At 42.3% G+C, this 21,808-nt stretch overlaps 1 protein-coding gene and 1 pseudogene across 2 annotated transcripts; one reads left to right on the top strand and one right to left on the bottom strand.

The window, feature by feature from the left end:
• The window catches only part of LOC100479379, a 1,979-nt pseudogene extending 737 nt beyond the window's left edge, over nucleotides 1-1,242 (bottom strand).
• Nucleotides 1,243-11,513: 10,271 nt separating this feature from the next.
• On the top strand, nucleotides 11,514-15,736 carry NANOG (Nanog homeobox). Of its 2 annotated transcripts, none has more exons than XM_034645115.1 (4): nucleotides 11,514-11,664; nucleotides 13,735-14,000; nucleotides 15,103-15,189; nucleotides 15,371-15,736. In XM_034645115.1, exons 1-4 carry the CDS (start codon nucleotides 11,514-11,516, stop codon nucleotides 15,734-15,736), a joined length of 870 nt encoding a protein of 289 aa, XP_034501006.1. The 2 variants fall into 2 exon arrangements, with proteins under 2 accessions (XP_034501006.1, XP_034501005.1); XM_034645114.1 differs by having other exon boundaries at nucleotides 15,323-15,736.
• The last annotated feature ends 6,072 nt before the right edge of the window (nucleotides 15,737-21,808 follow it).

The raw sequence follows: 21,808 nt of genomic DNA, 5'->3' as shown, positions 1-21,808 counted from the left end.
GACAGAGATAGAGACAGCCAGCGAGAGAGGGAACACAAGCAGGGGGAGTGGGAGAGGAAGAAGCAGGCTCATAGCGGAGGAGCCCTGATGTGGGGCTCGATCCCATAACGCCGGGATCACGCCCTGAGCCGAAGGCAGATGCTTAACCGCTGTGCCACCCAGGAGCCCCTAAAGGCAGATTCTTAACCGACTGAGACACCCAGGTGTCCCAGAGCATGCAACTCTTGATCTCAGGGTTGTAAGTTTGAGTCCCACCTTGGTTGCAGAGATTACTTAAAAATAAAATCTTTTAAAAAATAGAAAAAGGGGGCGCCTGGGTGGTTCAGTTGGTTGAGCATCTGCCTTCGGCTCAGGTCATGATCCCAGGGTCCTGGGATCCAGCCCCACATCCAACTCCCTGCTCAGCAGGGAGTCTGCTTCTCCCTCTCTCTCTGTTGCTCCCTCTGCTTGTGCTCTTCTCTCTCTGGCTCTCAAATAAATAAATAAAAATCTTAAAAGACAAAGAAGAAAATGGAAAAAAGACACCCCTATGGGGCGCCTGGCTGGCTCAGTGGGAAGATCATGGGACTTGATTGGGAGCTGGAGCCCCATGCTGGGTGTAGAGAATACTTAAATTAATAAATATTAAAACAACAACTTCATCAACAGACTTAGAGGCATCTATTTCCTTGACTTCCCCCATTTCTTCTTTTAAGTCAATAATTGGCTTTGTTGACTGAATGTGGGTCGGAATTCTCTTTTCCAAGCTCTCTCTCGGTTGTCATCACTTCTACCACTCCTCTTTCTCCTCCCAAGACATGGTTCAATACAGATCCCATTATTACAGTCAAACCACAGAAGGAAGGTTACAGTCTGTCCTCCCACCCATGGTCTTGCCCCAACTTTGAAGGTTGTCTCTGATCTCTTGGAAACCCCTCAATCACGAATCTCTTCTTCTGCGCATGGATCTGATTCCTTTCCTCCTTTAACAAACTGATGGTTATCCCACTGGCACAACCTTTCCATCTTTAATGTACTTTTCTAAGACTTCACCGTCCTGTGAATCTGGCTTCTTCCTTTTCATCACGAAGAAGTTCTCCCGCAGAAGGGGGGTGTGTGCAGCCGTATTTCTCGCGCACACGGGCGCACCGGGGTCCCCACGCCGGCGCTGCGACCGCGGAGGACGAACACCGCCAGCAGTTTCCGAGGCGGGGAGCGCAGAGGAAGAGGGGCCACCGGTCGGCCAAGGGAGGCTACGGCCATAGCGGTTCAGCGTACACCGCTTCTCTGCCGGACGCTGAGCACGCTGACAGCTGAGGGGGTATGATGATACTTGGTAGTCTTAACCGATTTTCTTCCTAGATAGAAGTCCCTCCTTTGTACTCCCTCTGTATCTTGCACTCACTCACACCACAGTTCCACAGTATCTTAATGCGCGCATCTGTTCGCATGGCTTTTCTATACTACACTATAAAATGCTTTGGTAAAGGAAGCACGCATAATTCGTTTCTTTCTCCTAGCACTTGACTTTTCAGACATGCTTAATAGATACGTGTTAAGGGAATGAATTAATGGATTCTCTAAAATAGAACTTGCATAGAGAAAATAAAGCGGCTAACACATATGGAGCATTTCCAATATTCCATGTCCACATCTGATCAGTTTCTATGTATTATAATCCTCACTTGTTGTTACTCATATGAAGGAAACTGAGGCATAGAAATGTGAAAGCACTTGTCACATAGTGAGTGGGTAGAACAGGGATTCAACTTCAGGCTGGCGGGGCGCCTGGCTGGCTCAGTCCCTAAAGCATGCAACTCGTGATGCCAGGGCCTGAGTTCAAACCCCATGTTGGGTATGGAGACTACTTAAAAAAAAAAAAAAATCATGTTGTCTTACCTCATGTCGGAAACACAAAAGAAATTGATGAAGGTCTAAGGGACATAGGATTTTGAGATTCTGAGCATTTAACAAAAATGCAAGCTGGCCTAGTTGGGTGCTGAAGTGGCTTCTCTCTTCATTTGATTTGTATACATAAGTAAAAAATTCATCAAGCTTTTCAACTTGAGATTTGTTCATTATATGCAAGTTATTTCTCAGTTTTAATTAAAAAAGAAAAAAGAAAAAAGCTTAGCCTCACTTTCTCACCCTAACGCTTAATAGTACATTCAACAAATGCTTCCTTAATTTTGAATTCCTAGGGTGCCTGGCTGGTTCAGTCAGAAGGGCATGTGACTCTCAGGGTTGTGAGACCCATGTTGGGTGTAGACGTTACTTAAAAGAATAAAATCTTACTAAAAAAAAAAAATTTCCTTTTTCAACATCACACTGTTTGCCTTAGCTTTGAACTCTTTTCCACAATTAAATTTATTTACTCCTGGAAGGCAGGACCCTCTTGTTCCCTCTTCCCCTATTCCTTTTATAATGTTAGAATACTCTGGTGTCGTGAGATATTAAAAGTAAAATATTTAGGTGCGGCATTTTGAGAGTTAACAGCTTTATTTCATCCCACTCCCAGCTAATTAGAGCAACAACTAAGGTGCTAGATTTTTCCCTTAATCTTCCCCTCAACACCCCCCCAACCACCACCACTTCCTCAGCCCCTCCCACCACCTCCTTTCCCAAATTCTTTCCCCTGCTCTCACAGCTACTGAGAAACCAAGGAGCCTGTTCTCTTCTGGGCCAATTATATCACATTGTTCCAGGGCAATTTTATACTTTGCTAAATTTTAGTAGACCTTCCTAGGTGTTCCTCCCCTCCCTAGGGGCTTGCCCAAATAGGGGTGAAAAAGGAATCCCTTTTTACCGTCAAAGATCCCCTGAGGATAGGGTGGGAAAGAGGGAGTAACGCCTTGATTGCAATAGTGTTGCTCAGGGTCAGGGCTTTTTGACAATTCAGTTTACCCTTCAGAACTCTCCGCAGGGAGACCTTAGAATTTGCTACACATAATAATTTAGTTCTTAAATAGTAAAAGCCTTTAGTTAAACTTTGACAAATACAAAACAGAATCACAGGGAAGCTGTTCTTTGGGGATTTTTTTTTCTTTTTGAGAATTCTTGTAATTCCCCAATTTTCTGAATATCAGTGTTTTAAACAAAAGAGCTGATTCATTAATTCAATAAATATGTATTGATGTATTGAGTTTTGTTTTGTTTTTCCCCCCGCTAGGGCTAAGCACTGTATTCTCTCTAGAGCAGTGGTTCTCAAACTTGAGGATGCAGATTCCTAAAAGATGGATTCTGGGGTCCCACTCCCAGAGAGTCTGATTCACTCGGTCTGGAGTAACACCGAGCCCACGATTTCGATTTCTTTTTTTTTTTTTTTTTTAAGATTTTATTTATTTATTTGACAGAGATACAGCCAGCGAGAGAGGGTACACAAGTAGGGGGAGTGGGAGAGGAAGAAGCAGGCTTACAGCCGAAGAGCCTGATGTGGGACTCGATCTTATAACGCCGGGATCACGCCCTGAGCCAAAGGCAGACGCTTAACCGCTGTGCCACCCAGGCGCCCCACGATTTCAATTTCTAACAAGCTCTCAAGTGATGGTGATGTTGCCAGAAAGGACTATACTTTGAGTAGCATGGCATTAGGTTATAGTAACAAACCAGGCCCTTAAGGAGTTCTTATTCCAGCCAGTTATTATTCCAAACGCAAAAACTTGCAACAAAAATGCAGCGACCACTGCTGTGGGACCATTGAGGCACAGAAGAGAGACACTGAATTCACTGGGAGAGGGAGGTGGGGAAGTGGACACCTGATCCATGTCTCAAAAGGTAATAAGTGGGGGGAAAAACTTTAAAAAAGATAACTAAAAATGAACCAAACAGAGAGGTGGGAAGTACTCAGGAAAGAGGGGATTGCTTGGGTAAAGCAATTTGCCAAAGCCCAGAACGGACTTGAGAGGCAGGTAGACAGTTGACAGTGCGCTTCCTTAGACAACACTTAAGCAGAGGGATAGTAGGGCTGAATGAAAGCAGATCACTCCAGGGGCGCCCGCGTGGCTCAGTGGGCTGAGTGCCTTCCGCTCAGATCGTGATCCTGGGATCGAACCTCCAGCCGGGCTCGAGTCAGGCTCGCCATCAGGCTCGCGCGGGCTCCCTGCTGGGGGCGGGGTGGGGGGTGGAGGGGGTCTGCTTCTCCCTCTCCCTCTGCCCCTCCCCCTGCTTGTGTGTTCTTTCAGGCGCTCTAATAAATAAAATCTTAAAAAAAAAAAAAAAAGATCATTCTGGTACACAGTTGGTTCAGTCTGTGGAAGGATTACTGAGTGTAAAGAGACCTGGGCAAGAGATGGTGCCTGAACCAGGATCAAGGGAGTGATGTTGAATATTTCCATGGCAGCCTGGAGAAGTGTTGGAAAGTAAAATTATGGTGACAGAGCTATTGATGGACTGAATAGCAGTTTGGATGGTGGAAAAGGGGGTCAGTGATGTCTCACATATTTTGTTGGGTGAATTTTTTACTGAACTTCAAACTTGTGCTCATGGTAAAGTCATCGATGAAACAAGAGTGGCCATGAATAAATTATTTGAATTGGATGACAAATACATTAGGAGAGTTTAGCGTATTGACCAATATGTTAGTGTGGAGTTTTTTATATAAGTTTCTTTTAGGGGAAGAAAAGCATGGTTTTGCTTTTATAGCTGTAACAGGCAAAGCGAGTGGAGAATACACTTTTGTAATTCCATTCGTAATCCCTATGCAGCAGCTTTGATGGTTGTGTGGTTCATCTTGATACGGCAGGTAAACTGAGGGTAATCTATCTCCCAGAGGGGCCAGAAAGATTAAAAGGGACTCTTGTAGGAGAGCTTCAGGCTCACTGAATTTGGTTTAGTGGACTTGAGGCAAAGAGCATTGTTGCTTTTTAAAGATTATTTTGTATAGTACATTGAAATGCAATTTAATATTCAAATGTAAGGAAATGGCTCCTACCCTCTATTTGTTTACAAGGTCCTAGGCCTCATTTAAACTGTTCCTTCATCAACAAATAATGATCAAATATCTACTATCTTCCTAGTGTCTTTCTAGACAGTAGTTCTTAAAGGTGTGCTAAACAATCACCTAGAGAACTTTTTTCTTTTTTTTAAGATTTTATTTATTTATTTACTGGGGGGGGGAGGGTAGAAACAGAGGGAGAGGGACAAACAGACTCCACACTCAGTGCGGAGCCAGAACAGGCTCAATCCCACTACCCTGAGATCCTGACCTAGAGCCCACATCAAGAGTCGGACACTCAGCAGACTGAGCCACTCAGGTGCCCCACCTGGAGGACTTTTTAAACAGATCCCCAGTCACCTCCACCGGAAGTTCCTATTCGGTAGATCTGTGGTAAAGGCCACCCATTTGTATCCCAATCAAGCTCACAGGTGATGCTGATCATGGCAGCCTATGGACCACACTCTTCTAGGGCTAGGGACACTACACTGAACAAAATTGGCAAAAATTTAAAAAATTGCCTTCACATAGCGCATATATATATATATATATATATAAAGGTGTTTTTTTTTAAGTTTTTATTATTTAAGTAATCTCTATACCCAACATGGGGCTTGAACTCACAACCACGAGGTCAAGAATCACATGCTCCAATGACTGAGCCATCACATTGCTTATATTTTAACAATTTTTTTAAGTTTATTTATTTATTTTAGTAATCTCTACACCCAACATGGGGCTTGAATCCACAACCCTGAGATCAAGAGTCACACATGCTTCCCACTGAGCCAGCCAGGCACCCGTTAGCTTATATTTTAGTTGTAGGGAAATAGAGGATGATAGATGATAGAAGAGATAGATAGATGATAGATGATAGATAGATAGATAGATAGATAGATAGATAACATATACAAGATGGTGACAAAGTTATGAAGAAAAATCAAGAGGAAAATGATAGGGAGTGGGAGACATTATTAAGAAGGTAGTATTAGAGATGGAAAAGAGGGCGCCTGGGTGGCTCAGTCAGTTAAGTGGCTGCCTTCCGCTCAGGTCATGATCTCAGGGTCCTGGGATCGAGTACCACATCAGGCTCCTTGCTCAGTGGAGAGCCTGCTTCTCCCTCTCCCTCTGCCCCCCCGCCCCCGCCATGCGCTCACGCACTCGCGCTCTCTCTCTCACCCGCTCTCTTTCTCTCTCAAATAAATAAATGAAATCTTAAAAAATAATAAAAATAAAGATGGAAAGGAGGTGAGAGATCAACCTGGATAGATTTCTGGGGAAGGAACAGATCCGCGAGGGACAGGAGTGAGAGCAAAAGCCCTGATTCGGTGGGGCGCCTGGGTGGCACAGCGGTTAAGCGTCTGCCTTCGGCTCAGGGCGTGATCCCGGCGTTATGGGATCGAGCCCCAAATCAGGCTCCTCTGCTATGAGCCTGCTTCTTCCTCTCCCACTCCCCCTGCTTGCGTTCCCTCTCTCGCTGGCTGTCTCTATCTCTGTCAAATAAATTAAAAAAAAAAAAAAAAAAAAAAAAAAAAAAAAAAAGCCCTGATGCGGGAGAGATTTTCTGGCTGGTTCCAGGATTAGCAAGGAGGTTAAGTCCAAGGCCACAAGAGAGTTCAGGTAATCCAGGACTTCACCTTGTTACTCTAGAGATGAGAACACCGAAAGAGGATTTTGAGCAAAGGAATAGCTTGATAGGACGTGTCTTCAGAAAAATTCATGATGGCCAGTATGTTGAGACTAGACTATAGGAAGGCTAGGGTGCAAACAGGGAGACCAGCTGGGAGGCTACTGGAATAATCCAAGAGATAGAAGGTGGTGTGGAGAGAGTGGTAGTCTTGGAGATGTCAGAAAAGGCCCAGTGCAGATCAGGTTGGCACACTTGCCAGAGGTCACAGGTAATTTCAAGCCCCCAGCTCTCCTGTGACGCAGGCAATAACAAAATACATAAATGTTCTTTAAAAGAAATAACCATTTCTTGCTACTCTGTTGGTTCTCCAAGTCCTAGTCCATGGGATCAAAACTCACTCCAAGAACTAAAAAAAGAAACACTGGAGGACACAAAAGATTAAAAGAAAGAAGCAGTTGGGTTCTAGACGTATTTTGAAGGCACAGTCAACCAAAATGGCGCTAAAGTTTTGGCCTGAGCAACTACAAAGATGGAATTGTCATACACGGAGATGGAGAAGACTGCAGGAGGCACCCATCTAATATTTCAACATTAATTTGAAATACTAATCTTGGGCAGCCTTTTAGAAATCCAAATGGGGATGTTAGGTAGGCAGTTGAATATATGAGATTGAGTTTGGGGAATAGGTCTGGGATAAAGACGTAACATTTAAAATTCAAAAGCATATTGTTGGGGGGGGACACCTGGGTGGCTCAGTCAGTTAAGCGCATGAGTTAAGCTCAGGTCATGACCTCAGGGTCCTGTGATCCAGCTGGGGTCAAGTCAGGTCATCAGGTCAGTCTCCACCCCCAGCAGGGAGTCTGCTTCTCCCTCTTCCTCTGTCCCATCCCCCCACTTGTGCTCACTCTGCCTTTCAAATCAATAAATAAAATCTTAAAAAAAAAAAGCATATAGATGGTATTGAAAGTCACAAGAGAGGGTAAAATCACCGATTTAGTGAGTATGGATAGAAAAGAGGTTTGAGGGGTGCCTGGGTGGCTCAGTTGGTTAAGTGTTTGCCTTGGGGATCTCGGGGGTCCTGGGATCCAACCCTGTGTCAGGCTCCCTGCTCAGCGGGGAGTCTACTTCTCCCTCTCCCTCTGCCCCTCCCTCCACTTGCGCACTTTCTAAAATCTTGAAAGGAAAGAAGACAGAAAGAAAAGAAAGAAAAAAAAAGAAAAGGAAGGAAAGAAGGAAGGAAGAAGAAAGAAAGAAGGAAAGAAAGAAAAGAAAAGAAAGAAGAAAGGAAAGGAAAGGAAAAGAAAAGAAAAGAAAAAAGAAAAGAAAGAAAAGAAAAGAAAAGAAACGAAACGAAACGAAACGAAAAGAAAAGAAAAGAAAAGAAAAGAAAAGAAAAGAAAAGAAAAGAAAAGGTTTGAGAACTAAGCTCTGGTACACTCTAACTTTTAGATGTCGGGGATGAGAAGACCAGCAAGGAGACAGAGAGGGAACCATCAGGATAGCAGTTAGAACACTTACAGAGTGTAAACTAAGGAAAGGAGATTTAATTCAAGACGGGCAGGGTTTTTTTTTGTTTTTTGTTTTACTATTTGCGGTCACTTCATACCTTTCAAGTCTCTTGACCCTATTTTCCAATGACCCATTATTTTCTCTAAGAAATTGCCACCGCTTTTCCTAAAAGCATTCATTTTCTGGAATTCGCTTCCCTATACTCTCAAACATTTTTTCCCTCTCGGCTCAGTAGAAGAAAATCCTCCAAGAAGGCTCTCTGATTCCCCTCCCTGGCCACACCTTCCCTTGTTTGTTCTCCCTTAGCATCTACGGCATACCTCGTTTTTTACTTTTTATGTTCAGTACTCATCACACAACATTATTTCTGTCTTTTTGGTCTATTTTGATCTACTCTACTAAACTGCCGGCTCCTCAAAAGTGGAGATGTTGTTGAATTTCTTTTCTCTCCGGCACATGATAGACTGTCATGGGCTGTTAGTCGAATAAGCAATAAACAAATAAATAGTTCCTGGCCAATAAATGTTAAAAACAACTAAGCGTATCTAAAAACACACATATGTTTGTACATACAGGGACAAGAAACAGTTATTTATAGACTGGGTTTACTAGGTAGAGTGAAACAATGTAAAGAGAGAATCAGGAGCAGAAACTTAGAGGAGAAGTAAGTGAAAACAGGTGAAGGCCTCCCAGTTTGGATACACTCAGGTAAACTCAAATGGACAATGGGCGAAGGGTAAAAACAATGGTAAATCAATAATCAACCCGATGATCCTACCAGTGATAAATTAATAATAAATTTGATAATTCCACACTTGATTTGTACACTATGCCTGAAAATTGAGGGGCAGTGACGTCTATATTAATACTCGATGACTGTCGCTTCCTCTTTATCCTGACAGGTTGGCAAAATCTGATGCAAAGTTGGGACACCTGTGATCTGAAAAGATATTTTTCATTTTTATTATTTAGCTCTTTTTTCTTCTCCCTTCTGGAGGATGCTCCCAGGAAAACAAAATCTAAAATCACTTTTGCATTTGCAGCCCTGGACGCTAAGCACCTTGTAACACACCCCTCCTCCACCCACACAGCCCACCCCAACAAATCCAAGGTCTCCACACCTTCCTGAGCATTCTCAACCTTATTCAAATCGCTTTCCTGGGCAAAGAATGTAGTAAGTTTGCCTTCTAGCTACCAGCCCCCTTCCCTTTGGTCTTTCACTCCAGAGGCTCTGACCCTAGATGCAATGAGACGCGGGTGGGGGATGGGGGTGAATTCGGCCCAGCTTTCAGGCAAAGACCCCCGTCAGCAAAGAACAACACTTCTGGTATGGGCAGTTTAGAGAGCTGTGGTCAAACCAAGGCGTTTGGTGGCCTTGACTGCACTCATTTATCAACTGTGCTAATTGAAAGCCAGGAAGTCAAGTTTTCTGCTTTTTTATTTACTTTTTCCCAGTTGTATTGAGACTGCAACCCAATGGATTGATGTTGCAAAAGGATTACCACATTAAGTTTAGTTCATGCCATCCATCACTTGAGTTCCCCCCTTTAAAAGAAATCATACTCTCTCTGTAATGAGACAGAGACTGTCTCTCTGAGCGCAATGTATTCCACCCACCCCTTCCTTGACACTCCTGTTTCTTTTTCCCTTTCAGAATGATGGTCTGAGAAGACAAAGAAAAGGCTACATAGAATCGATCTCCATGCTTTGGTCCCGGCAATCCTCCTGTGCTCACGATTTAGCATCCATGAGTTAAGAACAAAAATCTCTTTCCGTGGGGACCCAAGGAGCAGAGTACATGCGAGCATTAGTCAGGCTTACATCTCCAAAAAATCTCTCATTGGAATTTGCTAAGGCTTTACTTTGAGGAGTGGGAGATTGGAAAAGAGGAGGGAATCTTAGGTTTCTCAAATATTGAATTCGAGAGCAAGGAGGAAAACTGAAAGCTGCAGACTGTTACCTTTGTCTATAAATACGTTCGTGCTGAAACCCAGCCATAAAAACTGGTCCTTTGGAAAACATACCGAAAAAACAACAAAAACAAAAATAAAATTGAGAGTGGGGATGCAGTGGGGTTGCAGGACATGACAGAAATGCCAGGCCAGAGAAAGAAAGGTTAATGTAAAAAAGAGCCAGAGGGGGAAAAGAAAGGCCAGAAGATGTTTGCTTAGGAAGAAGAGAGAGGAGGGCCCAACACAGATTCTAGAAAGAAACTTGTCGCAAATGCTTTGGCAAGACCATTTACGGAGTTATCACTGGCTTAGGGGAGGTTCTTCTTGACCTCCCTCTTTTCAACTGGGTTGGTTGGTCAAGATATTTCATTCTTTTACATCAAGGAATGTCCCAGATAAAATGAGAAGGGGGTGCTCTCAATCTATCATGGTATTCACTGGATTAAAATAATAATCACCCCAAAAAGGTAATTTCAAACTTGGACATTGTGAGTGTGAGATAGAGATAGAATTTCTCGTAACAGCCCCCGTTTGTAGATCACTCGTGTGTCAACTGTTACAAGGATTTAGCTCTTTATTTTCTTTACTTTTTGCAGCAACGCAGAAAGAGGTACCGATGAGGAAACTGAGCCAAGAGTCTATTCTGCAATGTGTATATAAAAACTACTTACAAATTTCCTATGCTGATGGCATATGCATAATTACCTGCAGGGCACAAAGTCAGCAGCAGGTCAGCAGGCCGCAGCTCCTTTCCTCTGGCTTTTGTTAAAAAGGAGACAACAGTCCTGGGGGAAAGACTTGCTTGTCTCCCTGAAAGTTAAAAAACAATAAGAGGGCCTTGAAAACAAATACTATTTTTAATATCAACTGACACCTTAGCAACATACAATATGTGTTTTATTGTGACCTTAGGGGGACTCGAAGAGGAAAACAGAGCTACCTGGTTGAAGTTTCCGCCAGCACCAGCTCGATTTTGAGACCCTAAGGGTCTTAAATCAAAGTAACTGCTCTAGTGGAAGGTTCGATCACCTGAGGAAGCCTCAGGTGCTTCTTTGATTTGAAAAGATGGAAACGTGGTGAACCCAGAAATATTTAGTTGTTGGGTTTACTTTTTCTCGAGGTTCTGTGGCCCCCGTTTTCCCGTTCCCCACCCAGTCTGGACTACCCGGCAGCTACCTTTTACATTACAATGGCCTTGGTGAGACTGGCAGACAGGATTAACTGAGAATTCGCAAGGGTGTGTGTGGGCGTGGGGCTGCCTGGAGGGGCGGGTCTAAGGATGGTCGAGCCTTCCTTATAAATCTAGAGCCTGCAAAATTTTCACCCTTGGCCTCATTGGGCTGGTTGACTCTTCGTATATCCGTGGTGACCCACTTCATCCTGTCTTGCTCATACACCACGTCTGGATATCTTCCTTTTTCTCTCAATTCTTTCACTTAGATCCATAAGCCTGGGCCTTTCTTACCGTCTCGCTCTTCTTTATTTTTCCCTCTACCGTCGACTCAAAAAGATGAGTGTGGATCCGGCTCCGCCCCAATGCCCACCTGGCCCTGAAGCACCCAGTTCTAGGGACTCTAATCCAATGCCTGAGATTTATGGGCCTGAAGAAAATTACGCGTCCCTGCAAATGTCACCTGCTGAGACACTTCACACGGAGACAGGTAAGGGAAAAGTAATCCTCGAAAAGCTGATTTCCTTAAGGGAAGGTGAAAGGAGAGGAGGTTAAGGGTCCTTCGTTTCCTCGTGATCAATTATAGTCCATTAATGAAGCAGGTGTCCTCAGTTAATCCTCTCGGCACCTGTCTCACTTGTAACTTGGTGGCGGGTGCCCTTTCACCTGTTCCAGGTGTCAGTCAAGAGACGAGGGCCCCAGGACTCCGGCATTTCAACTGTTCACTGGATATTTGAGAGCTTACTGCATAGGCACAGTGGAAACGTAAATGTGTTGTGATAAATGAGCTGATGTCTAAATCGTAACGCAGTGCTGAGCACGCAGTAACGGTGTTACTGCTAAGCCAGAAATCCTAGCGTCACTGCGGGAGGTGGGGGATACGGCGAGCATCCCCTTTTTGATTCGTCTTTCACGGAGTGCCAGAAATGGCATGGCTAATTACGAATCTCACGTCAATGAAATGTTTTGCCCTTGTACAAGAGTAGTAATCGGTTTTTCTCCCACTCCTTGGCTCTGTGGGTGGTAACTGGGGCAGTTCTGAGGTTCTGGGAGCCTGCTATGCCCAAGTCTCCTACATCCCAGGGGAAATGTTCATCCCATTTTTAATGGTAGATAATTCCAGAAGGTTTAATCTACTGACAAAGTGGCTAGAGCCCAAATTTGAAACCCAGTTGGGCTTCTAAATGGTTAACCACAGCCGGGGTGGTGGTGGGGGGTGCTCAGGACACTGTAAAGGCAGTACTTTCTTTTAAATCAATTGAGCAGTTGTTAAAAATGAAAATGTAAACTTTTACCATTTTTTAAGATTTGTGGTAAAAATAACATTTTTAAAAAAGATTTATGGTAAAGATAATGACTTTAAAAAAATTACTTACGGTGATGATTACCCCTAAAACTAAGCTGTGGGGCAGGAGTAAGCAAGCAACTGCTAAGTTGGAATGTTAGATTTTAATGTTTCCCTGTTTTCCTAAACTTCATACTGATGTCCTTTCATAATTTCAAATGTTGGAAATATAGCTCTGGGTCATGGAGAAATAGCTTGGGTAGGAGTGGGTAGGAATAAGCAAGTGGGCACGCCCTCCTTAGCAAGCCAAGTGCAGGTTTGTAGAGAGAATTTTTAGGAGATGCCCCACTGTAGTCTTTGGTTCAGCCCCGCTTTCTTTCCTCCTAGGCCTACTTAACAAGAAGCATAAGATAGTGAATTTTTGCCCCGTAAAGGCTGTCTCCTTACTCCCCGACTTAGGAGAGAGCTGAAATTAAGCATGGGAAATAAACACCTCAGTGCGATTAAGAGTTTTAAGTGGCTACCAAATGTAGGCAATGTAGGAAATTAATTTTTAGGTAGAAAGCCAGTATACAGCAGGGGCCTGTGCTAGACTACTCTCTCTGTTACTTCGCTTTCATCAGCGAAGGAACTCGGTGAGGGAGAGAAATGAGTTTGGAAATGCAGTCCCCAGAGCTAGTAAAGAGTGTAGTGAAACAGAAGCCTATCAGAATTCCCAGTTCCTGCCAGTCCTGGTATTTGGAGCTGCACAGTAGTAAACTGTGGATTTTAAACAGTCCCCAGAATCTGATGTAGGTGATGATTAATTTTACAAAAGGGGGTCCAGTGCTCCTTCCCACCTTTCTGAGCAGCCGCAGTGTGGGCTCTTAAGCACCAATTTGCAGTAAAAAGCTTTTGTCAGAGAGGTTCGAGGGGCGCCTGGCCGGCTCAGTCGGTGGAACATGTGACTCTTGATCTCAGTTCTTTTAAGTTCAAGCCCCATGTTGGTTTACTTATAATAAAATCCTTTAAAAAAAAAAAAAAAAGGTTTGCGTCCTACTCTCCTTCCCAGCAGGTAAGCTATTGGCCATATCCTTCGGATGTGAAATGGTGACACTTAGTGGATTGGCGTCGTATATAAAGATTAGCAGAATGTTCAGGGTCACGTGAGAGTTTTTACTTACTACCTAATTCTGAGGTTGTGAGGACTTTAAAAATGCTTTGAAACAATACATTTGCGAATATGATTTAGTATTTGCAAAGTTTGAGGTAAAAGTGTTGTTTTATTCCCAACAGTTTCCCCTCCTCCTTCCTCCATGGATCTGCTTGTTCAGGACAGCCCCGATTCCTCCACCAGCCCCCGGGGAAAACTGCCCCCCACTTCCGTAGAAGAGAGAACCGTGAGGAAGGAAGACACCACCCAGGGCAAGAAACAGAAGATCAGGACCGTGTTCTCTCAGACGCAGCTCTATGTCCTCAATGATCGATTTCAGAGACAGAAATACCTCAGTCTCCAGCAGATGCAAGAACTTTCCAACATTCTGAATCTTAGCTATAAGCAGGTAGGGTGTGTTTTGTTGTCTTGCAGTGAGAAATAAAAAGGCTCATTTGCAGAAGAGCATTAACTAACATCTGTGTGTTCTGTGTGTACCCCTACAAATGATTTTAATATGCAAGTGGGATCTTTGTAACATTTCATGACCATCTTTTTTTTTTTTTTTTATGATTTTTATTTATTTGTCAGGGAGAGGGAGAAGCAGGCTCGATCCCAGGCCCCTGAGATCATGACCTGAGCCGAAGGCAGACACTTGACCAGCTGAGCCACCCACGCGCCCCCACATGACCATCTTTAAATGTTCTCTTTAATATGCCATCATTTATTTAACCTCTACAAAATTATAAAAAATATTCCAGATTTCTCCTTGATAAAGGAGTTCTGTATATTCCCATCTTCCAGGTTATTAGAGTCCTTAACCAGCATTGTTTTTCATTAAGATAAAAAATGGAATCTTTGCTTGTCTGTGTGCATTTGATTAGTAATGAGGTTAATCAGTTTTCATATTCTTGCCCATTACTCAGTTATTTTATGGTTTTCTATTACTGGTGCCGTACTTGGAGAAAGCCCTCCATTTATGGGTGTGTACACCTGTACGTACATACTTCTGGTCCTCCTTAATCTATTTTCTAATTATAATTTATAAGTCGTCAGGAAATTGATGTTTATTGTGTGCTGTTATATAACTTGATAATTTCTAAATAGTTGTTCTAGTGCTATTACCACCATTATCCTAGTAAATGGAAGTTTGTTTATGGGGGGAGGGTTTTTACTGCCAAGTACCTTTTTAACTGACTAGCGGCATGGCTCAACTATGAAAAGGGGGATGGGTAGACATCTGGATGTGAACTTTTCTGGTGAGTAGATATGTAGTGTGTTTTCTGTAACTGGTTAGCTTTATTCAAGCAGCCAGCTGACTTGAGGGGCTTTGACATTAGAAAATAGAACATTGTTTCCAGATTGCAGAAAGGACTCCAGAAGTTTCCACTTTGTCCCTGAGCTTCAGATAGTTGTACTTGTCAGGGGGAAAAAAACGTTTAATATTCTTTGATCCCTAGTATATCTACATTACTGGTATTTTATGTTTTCCTGTCACTTTTTTCGTGTAGGTTAAGACTTGGTTCCAGAACCAGAGAATGAAATGTAAGAGGTGGCAGAAAAACCATTGGCCAAAGGAGAGCAAGAGTGTGACTCAGGTGAAGGGAAGCTTTTATTCTTCTTTCTTTTCACTGACGTCTTCATTTTTTCATGGCTAAACCATACAACCCTAACCACAGACAATTCCGGTCTTCCTCTGAGCTTTTCCGTTAATCTGCCATTTCCTTTCAGAACAGCGCAGCAACCGTGGAATACCCAGGCTTCTATTCCTACCACCAGGGGTACCTGATGAACACTTCCGGAAACCTTCCAATATGGAGCAACCAGACCTGGAACAGCCAGTCTTGGAGCAACCATTCCTGGAACGGCCAGGCTTGGAGCAACCATTCCTGGACCAGTCAGACCTGGTGCCCCCAAGCCTGGAATAGCCAACCCTGTAACAGCCAGCTCCACAGCTGTGGAGAGGAATCCCTGCAGCCCCAGATCCAGTTCCAGCAAAATTCTGTCAGCGATTTGGAGTCCATCTTAGAAACTTCTGGGGAAAGCCATAGTGTAATACAGCAATCGGCTAAGTATTTTAGTACCCAGCAAATAATGGATTTATTCCCAAATTACTCTGTGAACATACAGCCTGAAGATGTGTAACGATGAGTATGTTATTTGATCTCAGTTTGGGCGGTGGCTATGATTTCTCATAGGCTTTGTCTTTTAGGGATCTGTGACTCTGCCTCGATATTGTTTCCCATTATCCTTACTATATCTATTGAGGGGGGGTACAAGGGGATACGATTGGAGTCAGAGGTTTCAGTAGCATTGGCTGCTATGGACAACATGATAGAAGGGGTTTCTGGCTATAGATAACTAGATACAATACTAATTTGGATTTTTTCAGGCTCTAGAACCTAAGCTCAAGAATAGGAAGTAAAGATACAAAGATGTGTGATGAAGGATAATTTGTATTTTCTGAGATTGTGAGGCTTTGCTTGTGAATAACCTCAATTGTTAACGGTGAAGGGTTAAGCTATAACATGCTTCATTGATTTCCTCTGCCCCATGTGATGTTTTCCTAGAACTGTTAATTTGTTCATTATTCTAGTATTTGTAGAAAGATGTTTTGTATTTTAATGTGTCATAATAGTACCAGTTTGGCTGGTTGGTTTATAGGTTTAAGTACAAATAAATACCCACTTTACCCTTTGTTGTCTCTATGCTGATTTCACCAGTAGTTCAGGGCTCAGTGATTCCAGGGGCACCTGGTTGGCACAGCGGTTAAGCATCTGCCTTCGGGCTCAGGGCGTGATCCCGGCGTTATGGGATCGAGCCCCACATCAGGCTCCTCCGCTATGAGCCTGCTTCTTCCTCCCACTCCCCCTGCTTGTGTTCCCTCTCGCTGGCTGTCTCTATCTCTGTCGAATAAATAAAAAATCTTAAAAAAAAAAAAAAAGCTGGACTCAACATGGGTTTTCATAGCCTTCTGGTGTGTGGGGGGGAGACAATAAACTGAAATTTCTTCAGGCATTGGGGAGGCTGCTATCTTAGAAATGAGTAAAGGAAAGGTAACCAAGTATACAATGCTAGGTGACTGATCAAATAAATCTGAATTTATTTCTCTAACGTGTGTAAGAGTATAGAAACAATAAAATTTGCAGTTATTTGCAGTTAAAGGAGAATTGGAGTGATAAATCTCTTACGTTTGTGAGAGTCTTTAATGTAGGGAAGCCAGGGAAGAGGCAAATAAGGGAAGGCAGAGGGAGCTACAGGAGTAGGGAAAAGGTCAGCTAATAATAGCTCACACAGGGAAGGTTATGCATCCACCCTTCTGTACTATTATCTTCTGCCAGAAAGAACTATGTTGAAATAAGCTTATTTTAAGATATTTTTATTTCTAAGGCCTTTTGTAAATGCCAGCTTTCATTTAAAAAAAAGGACCTCGTTAAATTTACAGACCAAAGCACAATTTAATGTGTTCTAAAGCATAAATCTATTAATATATTAATGTTAACACAAACTGGGTCAGAAAATATGTAAGTTCTGAGGCAAGTTTGAAATAGGCTTTTTTGTTCAGGTAAATGATATTCTCACCTTAGAATGGGCTAGGCAGGCATCTGGGAATGATTCTAATACTTTTTTTTTTTTACTGTCTTTTTCCCATCATGGCCCACCCCCAGATGGGTCTGGTTGAGCCACTTCCAGTCAGTGCTGCCTGCCTCCTCCCCAGGAGCCTCCGTTTTCTGAAGCAGCAGAGAGTAACCAACGAGTCAGTTTTCCTGGTCTTTTCCCTCCTGGTTTCCCAATTTTCCAATATTGCGAAACCTTACCCAATCAAATTATCTAGACATCTGACAGAAATCAGGGATGGGATAATTTCTGCCCAGACCTAAGGACAACACAAAATCCTTTTCTACTGTCATATTTTGAGTTTTGTGTCAGGCACTATATTACAAACGGAATAGATAATAAAGCATTGATCCAACAATGAAATGACTTCTAAATCCCCATTTTAATTTTATAATTCAACCAGACTTGAGTATGACATTTTAAAAATGTAGCATGTCACTGTCTGCCACCTGGCTTTTTCATTATGTTTTAAATGTATTGAGTGACAGCAAAATTCTTTTAAGAGATTAGAGGGTTTTTTTTTTTTTTTAATCGTATGTCCCAGGGGTGCTTGGCTACCTCAGTCGGTGGAGCCCTGACCCTTGACTCAAAGAGTTGTAAGTTCACATCCCACATTGGGCTTAGTGCTTGCTTGTAAAAAATTTTTAAAAAGTATGTCACATTTTCACAAAATTCTTTGCACGTAATGAATTGCCAACACATCTGAGGAAATATAAACGATGACCCTGAGCCTAGAAACGGGAAAATAGCTATTATAAAGTGTTAATCTTAGGGAAACTTCAAAGTTAGCTCTCCAATACTGAACCTTCCTGGTAACGGATGTTTTTACACCCTTGATTGCTGCTTGTTTCTGTTTTGGATTAAGTTCAGCTGTAAAACATTGGGAATAAGGAAACGGCTAAGAATTAAAGATTTAGAGCGGCAAAAAAAGAAACCTATTTTTTTTTTTAAAGGCTTTATTTCTTTGAGAGACAGCAAGAGAGCACAAGCTGGGGGAGGGGCAGAGGGAGAGGGAGAAGCAGACTCCCCGTTGAGCAGGGAGCCCAACTCAGGGGCTCCATCCTGGGACTCCAGGATCATAACCTGAGCCAAAGGCAGATGCTTAACTAACTAAGCCACCCAGGTGCCCCAACACCTATTTCAAAACATGCTCGATACTGGAAAGGAAAAGAAGGGAAAAAGATTGAAAGGAAAGAAGATAAAAGGAGAAAGATGATTTCTGGTGGTCTGCCGCCTTTTTCAGAGATAAGCCATTCTGGAATTGCCATTTACGGCCTCTTTTTCCCAACAGGTGAATGTTGGGTAAAGACAAAACCCCAAAGGCAGAGGGCAGTGAAACCCACGATCATCAGGGAACCAGAGAGAGTCTGGATTTATCTTTCCAAAAGATAGGACCTCCTGGGACACCTGTGTGGCTCAGTGGGTTAAACGTCTGTCTTCCACTCAGGTCAGGATCTCAGGGTCATGAGATCAAGCTCCAATATCAGGCTCCCTGCCCAGCGGAGAGCCTGCTTCTCCCTCTGCCTGCTGCTCTACAACCGCCCCCCCCCCCGCACACTCTCTCTCTCATAAATAAATAAAAAATTATAAATAAATAAATAGGGGTGCCTAGGTGGTTCAGTTGGTTAAGCATCTGCCTTCGGTTCAGGTCAGGATCTCAGGGTCCTGGGATGGAGCCCCCATAGGGCTCCCTGCTCAGCCGGGAGCCTGCTACTCCTCCTCCCTTTGCCTCTCCCCTCCCCCTAACTTGTGCTCTCTCTCAAATAAATAAATAAAATCTTTTAAAAATATAAAAAAAGATTGGACCTTTTTTTTCCCTCTGAACCCTCCCCACGCACCATGCAAAAAAGTGTTTTTATGAAATCATGGGGACAGCCCACAGGCAGAAGATGCCTGGACTTCTCTGACTGCAAAATTAAAACTTGCAACTGAGAACAAATTTAAGCAATAGAGAAATGAATCATAAAGTGAATTTAGTAAGCACAGTTTATTTAATTTCTACAGATATTGTATATATAATATGGGTGGTTTCATGTGAATTTTTAGGAATATTGTAATAGGATTATACCATACATTCTCTTCTAAAAGTTTGTTATGTATTTTTTCCACTTAGCATTGTATCTTCGACGTCTTTGTAAATCAGAATTTAGAGGTGTATATCTATTTGAAGAATCTTAAAAATTGATAATTACTTTTTTTTTAGGTTTATTTATTTATTTAGTACATAATCTCTACACCCAACGTGAGGCCAGAACACACAACCCCAAAATCAAGAGTCACATGCTCTTCTGATTAAGCCAGGCAGGCACCCTGATAATAATGTTTTTTAAAAAGATTTCTTATTTTTCTAAGTGTACAGCCAAGGTTGAGACAGTTTCTTTCTTGAATATTCTCTATAAAACATTTTTTTATTTTAATTTTTTTTTATTATATTATGTTAGTCACCATACAGTACATCCCTGTCTATAAAACATTTCTGATATGAAGAATATAAAGGTGAAGTTGAGATAGTTGAACTAAGGGAAAGATTAGGTTTTGGGACTCTTCCTCAGATCTCAGTGTGACTTTGTCATTCCCTTAAAAAAAAAACTACTTGTACAATATTAAAACAAGATTATTACATAAAGTTAAATTTTTTTTTGAAGATTTTATTTATTTATTTATTTGAGAGAGAGACGGAGATAGCAAGAGAGCACAAGTCGGGGAGGAGGGGGAGAAGCAGGTTCCCTGCTGAGCAAGAGAGCCAGACATGGGGGCTCGGTCCTGGGTCATGACCTGAGCCACCCAGGTGCCCCTAAAGTTAACTTTTTTAACATCACTGTTAATTTTGAAATTATCTTCCCAGACATTTCCACGTGTACACATGACACACAACAGAATTTTAACACATTTTTCCTATTGAAATATGGAATTCCATCACGCATTTTGTTCTGCAACCTGCTTTTCTACTAAAGAATATATCAGAAAAAAAATACCTATATGTCATGGGGGGTGCCCAGCTGGCTCAGTCAGGAGAGCATGTGATTCTCGATTTCCGGGGTTGTGAGTTCGAGCCCCATGTAGGGCGCAGGGCTTACTTAAAAATAAACAAGATCAAATGGACGCTGCGCATGAACACAGAAACATGAGTGGGTTTTGTTTTTTGTTGTTGTTGTTGTTTTTTGTTTTTTGGGTTGGTTTGTTTTTTGGGGTTTTTTGTGTGTTTTTTTTAGTAATCTCTACACCCAACGTGGGGCTCAAACCCATTGACCCAGAGATCAAGAATAGCAAGCTCTTCCTACTGAGCCAGCCCGGTGACCGAAAAAATGAGTGTTGTTGTTTTTTTTAATAATATATCATAGAGATCTTCCCACATCAGTAAATTAAGATCTGACTCAACTGTTGTATAATATTAGATATTACAGATGCACTACAATTTATTTAAAATTGCTTCTGTTTTGGTTATTTGCCACTATATGTTGCTATTAACATTTATACATATACACATATATATGTGTATATATGTGTAAAACAAAAATATATATAATATAAACATATTTAAATATATATAAATATATAGAATATATATATAAACAAAAATATATATTAAAAACATATATGTATATGTAATACCTAGGTAGGCATAAGATTGCCGTTTGAGAATAAAGTTAATAAAAGCAAATTCCCTATCTTCATAAGTAAGCCATATAAAAGCTTGAAAAAGTTGCCAGGAAGAATTAGGAGAGGTACAAACTCAATTTAAAGCTGTTCACTGATCCTTTTGGTCACAGACTCACCAAGAATATATACTAGTAAAATAGAGATAAGGCAGAAGGAGAATTAATTATAAATTCACCTGCCAAGCCCTCCATCTTTTCACATCCCTCTCTCTTGAAAATCTTGCTCTCTCCATCTTCCAAGGGGAGGTAGTTGTTGCTTCCGGTACCGTATTTTAGTTACTTTATCATATTTTAGTTTTTAAAACTCACGTTTTCTTCATGTTCGGCTTGCATTTCCCTCTCAGTTTGTACCTGAAAGGAAGACGCACACTGGGTCGATTTGCCTGGCTTTTCTGAATTTCACAGTCTGGATTCAAAGCTCTCAAGTGGGAGGATTAGAAGCCTTGCTTACTGAATTTCAAGCACCCGGTTCTCGGAGTAAAGGACACGTCTCATTCTGTTCTGAATAATCCTACTATTCAGAAAACTTGGTGTCTATAGGGGAAAAACAGGCCACGACTGCAAACCTCAAGCTAAGGGCAGACAACCGCCAGACAGGGGCAGGAAAGTGGGGGAGGAACTTCAGTAAATATTGCAGCCTCCTGGGGCCAAGTGAGCTTTGCCTCAAGCGGGAGATAAAGGGAATTTGTTAAATAAAGAAGCCAGTTGGGGCAGACAAAAGCTTAAGGCACAGGAAGTTAGTTCGACTAAGGCTGCTGAAAGGTGGACATTTGAATAGGTTCCTCTGTGTGAGGTTGGAGTGAAACCCGATTGAAAAGACGAAGCAGCTGGTGGCCAGTCTCTTCTTAAAGGATTCCTGGCTGCTGGACGGTTGGTGGACGACTCTGTGGTCCTAGAATAAAGTGTTCTTGAGGAGTTTAAAAGGTTACGCTAAGAAATG

The sequence above is a fragment of the Ailuropoda melanoleuca genome, chromosome 16 (assembly GCF_002007445.2).
Source record: "Ailuropoda melanoleuca isolate Jingjing chromosome 16, ASM200744v2, whole genome shotgun sequence".
In the NCBI taxonomy this organism is placed as follows: Eukaryota; Metazoa; Chordata; class Mammalia; order Carnivora; family Ursidae; genus Ailuropoda; species Ailuropoda melanoleuca.
Note: the sequence above shows the minus strand (reverse complement) of the source record. Positions and strands in the feature narration are given on the sequence as shown.